Here is a 13,143-nt window from a genome sequence, read left to right as displayed (position 1 = left end):
AGGCACGAAATAATCTTTATAAATGTGTTTGATTGATCAAACGCTCCGACTGAAATGTTTTCTTTTATTATAGGAAAACACTTTTTCTTTATTTATTCAAACAATACAAGTACATGATACATAAAATAAAAAGTCGGTCGTTGAGTGCATTATTAGTAAACATAAACACGATTTATAAACATTACGAGACTCGGCGGAGCATATTTCTTCCGATTATTGTAATGTCAATTAAAAAGAAAATATCTGTGATTTTAATCGATTTCCGGTAAAACGAAGCTCCGTAAAAAGATTAAAACATTTCTAATGCGCTATTTCACATATATTAACATTTCTGTGCCACGGCAGATGGTTACAATTCCGAAGGGAGAATAGTATTTCACAATTCGCTACACACTCAATGCAAAAACACATGAATTGTAATTGCTTTATTTAAAACAGGTAGTATTCATTACAAAGTGAACATTTACGACAATAATGTGTACTCTATTTTTTAAAACAGTTTATTACAAAAATGTATGTTAGGCTATGTTTAACTAAAAGTGAAGTTAGGACAAACACATAGTGAAAGCACCTCAAAGGAATTTATGTAAATCTAGCCTACGAGTCTAGAATATTTAATATCTTATATATTAGAAAATGTTTTCCTATTTTTGTATTGGGCGTCGTTAAGAGGCCACAAGTTCGCGACTTTATTATGGAAAAGGGTTATGAATATGGAATATTTAAGAGGGTGATGTGAACAAACTCTAATTAAGAGTAATTTACATGCAATACACTGTATTCTGAGCAATAATGCGGAAGATGAAGCCCATCAGCGCATGGGGATTGAAGCATTGCTGAGGTAATACACACGTCTAGTAGTAGGCCTATGATCCCCGCGATACTCTTTTCCTATACGCACGCATTTCTGTGGAATACACACGTCTATCGCATCCCGCGATGCTTTTTAGATTTCTCAATCTGTGGAAATTCAATGGATTGATTTCAGGCACAGAATTTACAACACAATAACTAAAGAATATTATTTTCGTTTCTGTTCGTTGCAACACGCGTTACGTTTAGTCTTTATTGTGAACATGAATATCTGAGTATTCTACAACAAAACACTCCAGGTGTGTTACAATTATTTTTACTGTATATTCTTTTCATTTTTCTACTTTAGTAAGAACGTGTTTAAATAAATGTCGTAACTGAATTTATTTAAAACATTTCATGATTGCATTTGTATTAAACATGCTTATAATAATAAATCAATTTCTTTGAAATATGGTTATCATAGCCGGAGGGGTAAATGCATTTTACATAGCAAGGAGCGCCGGGATTGGTGTGGCCCAACGAGGGCTAAATCTAAACTCAACCTACGGCTAAACGTCACAGATGATCGTGTTTAAGCATTCATAGAGCAACTACAACATATAAAATATCACTGCAATTTGAAATCGAATACGCAAAAGCAAAACATAAGAAGATGATGCATGATACTGTATGTTGCATAATAGGAAAACTACATGCACAAAATGATGAGCAAATGATGGCTAAATTTGATTATAAAGACAACCAAATATAATCCAATTTAACGCTTATAAAACGTTCCGAAATTTATAAATATTCGGTGTTTTATGAACATCATAGATGATATAATAAGTGTAGGGAACCAAGTACATAATGATTATAACATACGTTCACTGTATAATAATACAATAGACACAGAGGACCAAAATGTCCACCTAATTTGTATCCATTGGGGTGGTCTATAGAGTAAAGCTCTGTCCACACTATCAACCTTGTTTGACAAAAAAGTGTGATATGCCCAAATATGGTAGTATGACATCATCGCGTCCATACACACGAGCAAATCACATCTTTTTTGTCACATGAAGTTTGATATTGTAGACAGAGCTCTACAGTAAAACATATATTTACACTTATTTGTTTTCATTTAAAAGGTGTATCGATTCGAAATCCGAGTAGGAAATATAGTTTTGTATTGAATGTTTTCTTAAACCAATATGATAGCTTTGTGTAGTACAGACATATTACCTGTTGGATCATACTATCGAGGTGTGGAGCGAGGGCACACGTCCCAATATCTACACATGCGCACAATAAACATCATCGTCGCAAATCGAAAGCTCACTATTATATTTAACGTAAATACACTCAGATAAAAACAAACATATAAAATTGAAATTTCGTTTAACGAAAGTGTTCCCTTAAAAGGAGTGTCCCAAATATCACAAATTATTCAGTAGTAGTATTATTTGTGTTTTTTATGCCTTTTTTATATTTAATCTTAAGAGCTTTGTCTGTGTACAAACAACACGTTTTAAATGTTTTTTATATATTTGACAATAAATGTTGTGCAAGCAGCGCATTCATATAACCGTATAACGTAAATCAAATCACCAAAAAAACATAAAATTAAAACATTATTAATATATTATAATATAAATGAACCAAAGGTATTAATGTAAATCCACCTTCAACACAACCATCAAAATAAACCAATATTATTATTTGCCGCATTAAGGTATCAATCATTCTATAAATAACTATTTTACACAAAGTTTGCACCATCAAAAACACGTTTAAATACAACTATTTACAAGTATATTTTCAATAAACATAAAGTTTAGGTTGGAAAACTGACACATGAAATAATACAGAAAATAAATCAATAAAAAAAAATATAAAGTAAATAAATAAACGGGTGGGTGTTAATAAATTTGAAAAATTTAAATATTACAAAAACAAATTACATTTTTAATAGTTATGGAACTATTGCAAATGTAGACCAACTATGATTGGAAAATTAAAAAAAAAAGAAACATATTTTAGCTCATAATGTGATTAGCATTGAATTAATAAACATCCATTCCTAATTGTATATAATTATTAGATATCTTAAAAAAAAATGTTTTATTATTTTTTGCTATCTTTAGAAAAAGGATGTGATAAAAATCTTAGATCCTTTTCACACTTGTTACAAGTTGTATCTGGTAGTGTGAACACAAAGTGTTTAAGAGACCTGTTTTTGTACCAAGTTATTCAAAGAGTGACATAGTGTATTCAACTGACCAATCATAGTACATCCTGTTTGAAATTCAGTATAAACAAATTAAGATCTCAAATGTTTAAAATGGTTCAACTAATATTTCACTGAGTTTGTAATTAATTTTTATGTGTGAATAAAAATTAAAAATTCAAAAGATTATTAAAATTTGCAACAATTTAAAACTTCTATAGTGTTAAAATGGTAGACCTAATATTTTGGAATTTTAACAAATTTGATTCGCTTTATCCAGATACTCACATGAAATATTACAATATTTAATATCATAATATATGTGACAAAATGCTTGTATAATTATGGTAAAGTTTAAATGATAATAACTTATGGTGGCAAGTCATAATTTAATCATGTAAAGTGCACTAAATTAACAGCTTAGTATCAGATTACAACATACAGGGCTACTAATAGCTATCTAATAGAGATATTAAATAACAGTATTAAAGCCTGTTTTACTACTAAGGCCCGTAGAGTGTGATGTCACCAAAGAGGTTATATAATTAACTAGAGTTACTGCATCTCAAAAAGTGATTCACCATGAATATGGTTATTTTCATAAGCTCTTTACTTTGGATGTCACAAGATATTTTATGATAGAGGGCGCTATAACAATTTTTATATTTTTGAACAATTTGTATAGGATGATTAATAACCGGATCAAAGAGCTGTTAAGATATTGACATATCTAGACTAACTACAGTATTATAAATCTGTTGCATACACTGTTAGTTTGAGTGATTTAAAACGAAAAAGAAAACCATTTAAAAAATGTTGTTGCAGTTTACTTCCTGTTCTTTTAGAAAAAAGGTGGTTTTAGAAAGTCTGTACCTTAATGAAAACTCTTAATTAATAAATATAAAAAAATGTTATATAGTTATTGATATAGAAGAATTTTAAGAATAATAGTTATTTCGAATCAAGGTTTGATGTGTATGTATGTAGAAAGAAGTGAAAACAGGTTGTTCACACGTATAACACAAATGTAACAAAGTGTTACTGGGATAATCTTATTGAGTTACAACTCTTTCACACCCTAGTTTGCTGCGGTGTAATTTAATGTAAACGGCGTGTACAAAAACTCATAAGATACATGCATATATAAACATGCTCAAATACAGCTATGTTTACACACACAATCTAATTTTTACAGACCTTGTAAAGATTACCGACTTGTTCCGAGATTTTACATAGAATGTAACACGGAAACGGTGTTTGTACCAGAGTAACAAAACTGGGACATCAACACAGACATTTTGTGTATGTGCTCCACAGTTTTTCTAATCAATGTGAAAGGAGTATTAGTCAACTAGTTACAATATGTTACAGTGTGTAAGATTGTTTGTAGTGTGAATCGGGAATAAGCTACCATAGAAGGTAAAGTGAGTATGTTTGTATTAATCTTCACCACCATAAAAATTCAACACAGGCATTTCGTATACATGTGCTCCACAGTTTTTCTAATCAATGTGAAAGGAATATTAGTAAACTAGTCACAATATGTTACAGTTTGTAAGATGTTTGTAGTGTGAAATCGGGAATAAGCTCCCATAGAGGGTAAATTGAATATGTTTAAACATCAACACAATAAACATTGTTAATTGTAACCTGTCAATCTACTTACACTATATTTTACTATCTTAAATATTGCCATTACAAAGCTAAAATTATCACCAGATTCTCTGTACTGTATCTTCACATATGACATCATTGTCCAGTATCATAGGAGAATTCTGTAATACAGTGTCACATACAGTATGTATCACATGTGGCACCTGTAACATGTTAATTAACGTTAGACTTAAGGACTATAGTACAGGCATAACATGTGATACATATGCGACACTGTAACATAGAATTTGCCTATGATAATGAGAAAATTATGGATACAGTAGAGTGAATGGGTAAAAATTATCATGCATTAATGCTTCACACTTGTTAAAATCTAAATATATTTTAAAATCTACAATGCGCTTTTATATTATCTGTAAAACAAGCCTTATCTATAATTTTTTAAAACACGATGAAAAATGGACGTATATCACTGAATAAAAAATATAAATATATAACTCTCTTATTAAAATCTTTTCACGATTCAGATTGGTCCCATCTGACTACACGCCAACATCAGAATATCTTTCTTCTCTTTCGGGAAGCGTAATTCTCGTCCTGCTAAACGTGCACCTTCTATCTCCTGGTCAGATACCTCCAGCTCTCGCATGATGGCGCCAGACGATTCCTGTTCTCGGGAGATCCAATCAAGCGCCATCTGACTGCGCATATCGTCATCTAGTGCACGGTGAGAGTAGTGAGATAGGACTTCTTGCCGGGAGCATTGGCGTTCCCGCATTGCCTTTAAGCTACCATTCCAATGAAGTAACTGGAATACGGTCATCAGTTCCTGGAATTCTAGCATTGACTTGCCTTTGTTTGAATCCAGCATGAAGCGGAACGCACCAATACTTGTACTAGGGTTGTGATCATCATCTGGGCCACCCTAAAAAAATGGAAGAAAACAAATTTATTATATAGTTGTTTTGTAATGCCAGAGGCTCAAAGTTTTAGGAAGGTCACAGGAGTCTCACAAATCCTTAATCATCTCAAACCCTTCCAACAGACTCCAATTTTGTAATTTTCTTTATTTTTTAAATAAATTTTCCTTTGAATTTTTTGATGGGGAGGTGGTGGTAAACTAGCTAATTGTACTTGAAATCAACAGTCCATTGCAGCGAAAATAGGTTTAATGTAGAACACTGCATAGAATCATTATGCTAATAATAAATTAGCATAACATGTAAATTATAAATTAGCATATTAGATACAAATTACAAATTATGTAGAATATTATGCAAATTATAAATTAGAATATTATGCAAATCATAAATTAACATAATCGAGTACCTTGAATGAAGATTTTGCATCAGTGACTGCCTTTTCTATAAACTCATCAGATATCTTTCTGGATGGATGTTCATTAAACACTGAGTTCATGAGTGCAATCTTGGCGGCACTTCTTCTGGCTTCGGCCTTTGTTGGACAATTCTATTAAAAAAAATATTATTATTATTATTACCAAAATACAGTGTTAAAATTAAAATGAATTATAGATATAGAAGTGTAGGATAGTAAAATTGTATTACAACATGATTTCAACCTGGCACAATGTTTAATAGAAACACAAATCTTACTGAACAACACCAACAAGTTTTAATTATATAAATAGAAAAATGAATTGGCTTTTAAAATTTGATTAACATTTTTTTTTTGTTAGGCTTTATTTTTAAAATGTTTATTGTAACATAAATTTCATAAACAGCATTGCAAGTAAATGTATAGTTCACTTTGAGGTATGTCAGTAAGTATGGTTCGTGTGAGTAAGGATAAGGCCCATTAAACTTAAAACAGATTATACAGTAGAACAAATAATCCAAAGACTACAGGTGTCTAATCCACGCAAGGTAAAACAAACAGTAAAGCTGAATACAATTCTATGTTATCTTCTCTAGTAGTACCATTTTGAGAAGTGCATCTTTAATAATAGAACAAGAAAGTATTCTTTGTACCAACAGTATCTAAGCTAATGAACCATAGGGTGTATTAAATGAAAGTTTAATTGCTATTTTCAAGCCAATGGACTGTTTTGTATGGCATTCTACATACTGTATTCATCTTGATGATATGGCTAACAACAAAAGAGCAAGAAGCAAAAGAACTGTACATAATAGGTTTATAATAATAGGATTGTTTGAAGCATTGTTCTTTGTTTTGAGTATTTGAGACTATGGTAGGTAATTAAATAATGTATTAAGTATGAAACATCTTCATACAGTACAACAAAAATACAGCAAATAAAATAGAACTTAATATCATTAATTAACAACAAAAAATAAGTATCAGAAGTTCCACTAAATAATTTTAGATAATTAGTTATCATATTATAATAATACAATTCAATACAATAAAGAAAAACATCTAGATAAAGATTCTGGTAAAGTTTTTGGGTAAATGCAGTATATTAACTGTTAATTTTGTGGGTTTTTTAAAACTGAAAGCATTGTTAGTTGTTTTTTTTTTCTTTCTTCATATTTATCTTTATTAAATCATGTTTTGTGGGATAGTATTTAATACTGATGTACTATTACTAATATTTTTTAACTGGCAGTTAAAAAAGATTCACTAAACAATTTTGAATAAAAAACAATAATATGTTGACCATTTTAAGTCTTCCAACATTCCATCAAAATCTGGCAATGGACCAGAAACAAAATAAAATATCAACTTCCAAGCTATAAAAAACTTGTGTACATGACAATACTCATGTAGCTAAATTCCACAGAGCCTAGTTAAATTGAGACCAGGTTCACTAATGAGGCAGTTGAGTACTACTACAATAGACAAGCTATGCAAGCCTGACTAATAATTATAAACAATGAAATCACAAGAGAGTTTGAGTAATGGTCTTATCATTTTATTGCTAGTCTCTTTATGTTCTTTAATATTCAGATTTTGTATAGAAAACTCAACTATAATAGGGAAAATTCCAAGGACTATTTTTATTAGAAAAGCTAGGCCTAGCTTTTTCTTTCTGCATTTATTTCCCCACGCCGGATGAATAAAGAATTTGAATTAAATTTAGTAATGAAAAATTAACAAACCAGTGATCAGTGCGGTTTTCATTTGTGCTTTAGAATTTTTTGGTACAATAAAATGTGTTACGATCTTATTTCCCTTTTGTACTGTATTTCTACAATACTGTATCACGTCCACATGACTAGATCTACCGATCACTGTAAAGTCTCTTTTCCAATAATTCTTGAACAATAACCTGACACAGTGTACATACAAGATGACTGATATTATTCAGGCATCATGGTTTAATTCTGCTCACTCCGAGGACTAGACAGAGATAACTGTTAATGTCCTTTTCACATGAAATATTTTTTTATCAACTGTCTCACCACCGTATAAGTCAGTCTTCTGTGCTGTACTCACTCATTCCCACTACCAGACTGTATGTCGATTAAAGTCTGATTCACATGGCACATTGTCTTCTACTTCACACTCTTTCGTCCAGTCAGGATCACCTGTCAACTTTTCACTGATTCTCTGTTCACATGGAAGTAAACTGTATTCCTGTATCACCTGTCCATTGCAATTCCCTTTCACATGACATTGACAATATCCTTGCTTTCATCCAGTCAGGATCACCTGTCAACTTTCACTGATTCTCTTTCACATAGAGTTAACTGTTTCACCTGTCTAATTCCCTTTCACACAACATTGTATCCTTGCCTTCATTAATAGACGGCAAATCAAGCGTGATGATTGAATTAATTGACGCATGTAATAGTGCGGCATAGAACCAAACAATATTGATATTTCCTATTGTTTTTTGTTTTAATTATTTCAAGAAGCATTTAGAATAGTGTTTCACATAGCACATATCAATTACAATTCTGATACCATTGGTAATTCAATAATTACTTAGACTAAAGATGTTGCCTTTTTTATTTTCAATTCTTTAGTTTACCACACCTTGGGACAAGTATTTCCCTATTTAGGAAACACTCCTATTCAGGTGACACCACTACAGTATTTACTCTCAATCACGTGGAAAGGGAAATACTGTACGTTTGAACACTTTTACAGGCAAACATATTTGGGTGACACCTCTTTCCTGTGAAAGTGCCAATACTGTATAATGTTACATCTCAAAACATAAATTCCTCTCTAATAATATTAATACAGTTTCTCAAATGCTTTGAAATGACTTTCATTTTCACAATATTTCAAAGCAAAAATCAATCAGTCAGATTACTATTTCATGTACAATACACAATTGAAATACAGTACAGTACTTAGGCTACCTACCACCAATTCTTACCTGAAAACTGGCAAAGCAACTGCCACCTGGGAGGGTGACAAAGCATACATATGGAGGGCTAGATGCTGGTACAGATTCATATACAACTAAAGCACCGTTTTTAAGTTCAGCACCTCTGGATGCCTTCATCTGCCAGAATTCTTGCAATGCTTCAACAACATTTACTGAAATTAAAAGAACCGCAAATCAATTCATTTATAGAATAACAGTACAATAATATCATATGATCATTGACTTGCATAATGAAAATATATATTTTTTACAGTTTATATAAAAAAGATTTTATTTTTTTATTATAATTAGTATGTGAGAATAATGCAGTACTGTAGCATAAAATGATTTATGATGATTACAATGACTGTATTCTATTAAAAATATGTAAAATAAATAAAAGTTAAAATGTACTGTATGTGTACTAAACATCTTGCCAGTCTCTTGTAACTGTGCAAAAGTGTGACGAGTTCATGAAGCCTATTCAATGACAATCCACACAACCTTATTGATCTTAAAAGACTACAATAGCAACTGAGATAAAGTGTAAACAATAGGTTTATATCTATTCTACTATTGAACTACATAACAGTAGCATGACACAGTCATATGTCAGAGAAAAAGAAAAGAATTTTATGTTTTTAAAGAACAGACTGTACTGTACGTTTGTCTTTTACAAATTGGAGCTTTTGATTGCGATGTATAAGTTAACATTGTGTCAGTATATTAACATAAAAATTATGTACAAAAATATTACAGTTCATACTGCAACTGATTAGTCAAAATAGCATGTTGAATATCCAATACAACAGTAACACATACTGTACAGTTCAGCACTGTAGTGTACTATATTGATCTGATTTCAAATGATTGAAATCAATAATTATCGAAGCGTTTCTTTAAACACTGCGAAAAAAATCTATTTACGTCGCATCCTATCAAAGATTGTTTCCTTTGATCTTTGCCAACCGCTTGTATCGTTATTGACAATAGTTGCAAATTTGTTTTGACACTCTAAAATAAAAAAGCATTTTTACTTTTTTCTTTGGAATACTGTTATAATCCTTTTAAGTTTTAAAAAAATTCTGATGGTAATTATGTACAGTATACAGCAGTATTATCTGTGATCCACAGAAAACTATGAGGACTCAAAATTATTTTATTATTGTAAAAATTGTGATAAAAAATGTAGACTATAGTTTGTGCTTACTAGTCCATGACACAGAAGGTGAGAAAAGACATTCTTAGCTGGTCTCACACTGAGAGGATTCAATAAAAGCAAAACACACACAAAAAGAAGTACAGGCTGCTATTGTGGTTGATAGTGAAACAGCCTTAACATGATCCTACTGTAGCCTAGTCTACTAGGCTATCAATCACTAGGCTAACAAAGCAAGTCAAGTTTAACTTTTAACCCCAAGATGGTGTAACTATGGTGTAATTTTTCAAACAGGTATTTCTGTCCATTATGCTATGCATAGTAAGACAAGTTCACTAAATTTACTCAAGAATATCTCTAAACTATAAAAGCAAACAAATTGACATTTCGGTTAATTGTAAAACAGTCATTTGCATAAAAATCCTGTACAGTACTCTACAGGAACAAATTGTAAATATAAAATAGGCATATTTAAAATGAATTAACTTTTGTTTACAGTGTATTTATTGCAATATTACAGTAATTCTGTACAGTGATTCTTCCAATTTTGTGTTTACTGTACCTTTCCATTAAGTACTGTACTACTACCTAGACTTAGTACAGTTTTTTGATTCATTTTATTTTTTTCTGAATGAAAGATTACTGTAATTTGTAAAACCTGAAATTCTAAACAAAACAAAAAATCAACTCTAGGCCTAGCCTAATAAAATTGAAATAAGAATAACAAAATGTAAGCCTATAGTAGGCCTAGGCCTAGTATACAGTATAACCTACAAATTTTACAAAAAAAAGTGTTATTGTTTTTAAGTAGACAGTAGGCCTATTCACAAGAATGAATTCAATTCAAAGACACTACTAGTAACTACTACTACTAGTACTAGGCTACAGACAGTACTACTACTACTAGTATAGGGTCTAGTTAGGCCTAGGCCTAGTCTATACTACCATTTTATATAAACTTGTAAACGTACCCCTTCCATATCCATGTGTATGTTTTGCAAAGCTGTTCACCACTGCATCCACAGCCTCTTTCAAGACGTTTTTTGCTTTTGTGTCCGACATGGGTCCACCGCCTGCAGAACCACCAAATAATCCCATTTGAAATTGTTGTTGGGCAGGGGGTACCGTACGACCTGTTCCTCTAGCATTTGTTACATTCCTTTTATTCTGAATCCGAGAAGCCATTGTTTGATCAGTACAAATCAACATAAAATGCTAAGCACTCACTGTCCATCCGTTAGTTGTTAGGCGATCGAATCTGACCCGTCTGAACCTGCTGCAGTGCCACAAACACAGCACAGGAGGCGGCGACGGACGTTGTATTTTAGGCCTAGCTGAATCAAGGGCACCATATAAACAATATACAAAATAATATGAAGAACAGCAGTAGTAGTTTATCTAAAACCTTTCAATAAATATACACAAGTATAATAACTGGCGAAAAAAGAAAAATGGCTATAAAGTTAGCCTTTCGACCTCCACATATTTCTGTAACCGCACAGGCTGAAAAACAGCTTCTTTTTTGTGTGTGTACCGAGTGTACGTAAAAAAACTAAATCAAACCACAGAGGGCGACAAGTATGGCAAGCCTCCGCTGCCTTGTGGAAAAGTATTACCTTATTCACTGTTCACTATTTATTAGTATTATTGAGTACAATGCCAATGCCACAAGTACGTTCTTTGCGCTGCTGTGCAAATATTAATAAAACCGTTGACCACGTTTTTTTTCGTGTGTGTATTTCTCAAATGTTTCTATAACATTGCACATTCATATTTGCCGTGTGTAACGTCATTTGACGTTGCATGTAAACAATAATTATTATGGCAAAATCTGCGTATACAGTAACAAGGAATATTTCTTCGTAGTGTAGTTTTTTTTAGTAGTTTTATCGTACATAAGTTGGGGACCCCTTATGTGCAAGATAGCCGAACTACTTCCTAAATATAACTAAACCTAACCCTCTAAATATTCTCTCTCACTATAAAGTAAAAACAAGTTGCACTTGGGATTCGAACCCCATACATCGACATGTAAAGCCCATAGTCTAATCCACTTGACTATACACAGACGGCTCGACAAAATGCGTTTGCATTAGCGAGTTACAAAATAAACATGAATATTCATTAGTCCATAAGGTGTGACGTAAGAATTGAGTTAATTACAATTCGCTAATGCAATGTCGAGCCGCTTGTAGTCGAGCCGTCTGTGTAGTCGAGAGGACTATGGACTTTACATGTCGATGTATGGGGTTCGAATCCCATGAGCAACGTCTTTTCAATTTATAGTGGGAGAGAGAAAGATTATTTACAGGGTTAGGGGTGTATTTTGTCAACCGCAGTATGCTTTGCGTGTCATATAGTTTCCTAATGATTCCGTTCTCTTGAATAATTATAATTGCCTCAAAGGCGCGGCGCGAGAACCGAAATATCATGTGAAACAAATCACTGTTTAAGAATAAAAGCTAGGGTGAGTATGTTTACTACCGATTACAGTATGTGAAAGTGATATTCTGCTAATATAATTAACATTTTAATTCAAATTTATTTTCATAAGATACATCATTAGGCTATGTAATAACATGAGAGTTTAAAAAAAGTAGAATGAACTTATGCTGGCCCAAACTTAAATAAGACCAGAGGGCTTTAAGGCTAGTTAAAAAAAAATTTAAAAAGCATATAGTTATAATAAATGTTTCAAAAGTAGTCAATAAAAAAATAAAAAAGAATAAATAAATAACGGGAAAAATGAAAAAGGACAAAAAAATTAAGCTACATACACAAGCACAACAAGACGCTGGACAAAAACACATGGCAAAGCGAGGAAAAAAGGGACGAAGACGCTGGACAAAAACACATGGCAAAGCGAGGAAAAAAGGGACGAAGACGCTGGACAAAAACACATGGCAAAGCGAGGAAAAAAGGGACGAAGACGCTGGACAAAAAACACATGGCAAAGCGAGGAAAAAAGGGACGAAGACGCTGGACAAAAAAACACATGGCAAAGCGAGGAAAAAAGGGACGAAGACGCTGGACAAAAAACAC

At 32.1% G+C, this 13,143-nt stretch overlaps 2 protein-coding genes across 2 annotated transcripts in view; one reads left to right on the top strand and one right to left on the bottom strand.

Moving 5' to 3' along the window:
• LOC144848722 (low molecular weight phosphotyrosine protein phosphatase-like) overlaps positions 1 to 13,143 on the top strand; it is a 203,424-nt gene that overhangs the window by 177,609 nt on the left and 12,672 nt on the right. The gene's annotated exons all lie outside the window — the stretch shown is intronic.
• On the bottom strand, positions 411 to 11,595 carry LOC144847600 (protein limb expression 1 homolog). The gene is made up of 4 exons (XM_078704043.1): positions 11,073 to 11,595; positions 8,952 to 9,115; positions 5,969 to 6,109; positions 411 to 5,564 (listed from the first exon to the last, which is right to left on the bottom strand). The coding sequence occupies exons 1-4, from the start codon at positions 11,308 to 11,310 to the stop codon at positions 5,163 to 5,165; spliced, it is 945 nt and encodes a 314-aa protein (XP_078560169.1). The 5' UTR covers positions 11,311 to 11,595; the 3' UTR covers positions 411 to 5,162.

The sequence above is a fragment of the Antedon bifida genome, chromosome 7, assembly GCF_963402885.1.
Source record: "Antedon bifida chromosome 7, ecAntBifi1.1, whole genome shotgun sequence".
NCBI lineage: Eukaryota > Metazoa > Echinodermata > Crinoidea > Comatulida > Antedonidae > Antedon > Antedon bifida.
This window is presented reverse-complemented; position numbering and strand designations above follow the sequence as displayed.

What these genes read in the sequence shown, in the direction of transcription:
- LOC144847600 (XM_078704043.1), bottom strand. Translation starts at nt 11,310, where the DNA reads ATGTTGATTTGTACTGATCAAACAATGGCTTCTCGGATTCAGAATAAA. An exon ending in TACACATGGATATGGAAGGG is followed by an intron (nt 9,116 to 11,072) that starts GTACGTTTACAA and finishes TTTTAATTTCAG; the next exon opens with TAAATGTTGTTGAAGCATTG. An exon ending in GTTGCTTTGCCAGTTTTCAG is followed by an intron (nt 6,110 to 8,951) that starts GTAAGAATTGGT and finishes TTTTTTTAATAG; the next exon opens with AATTGTCCAACAAAGGCCGA.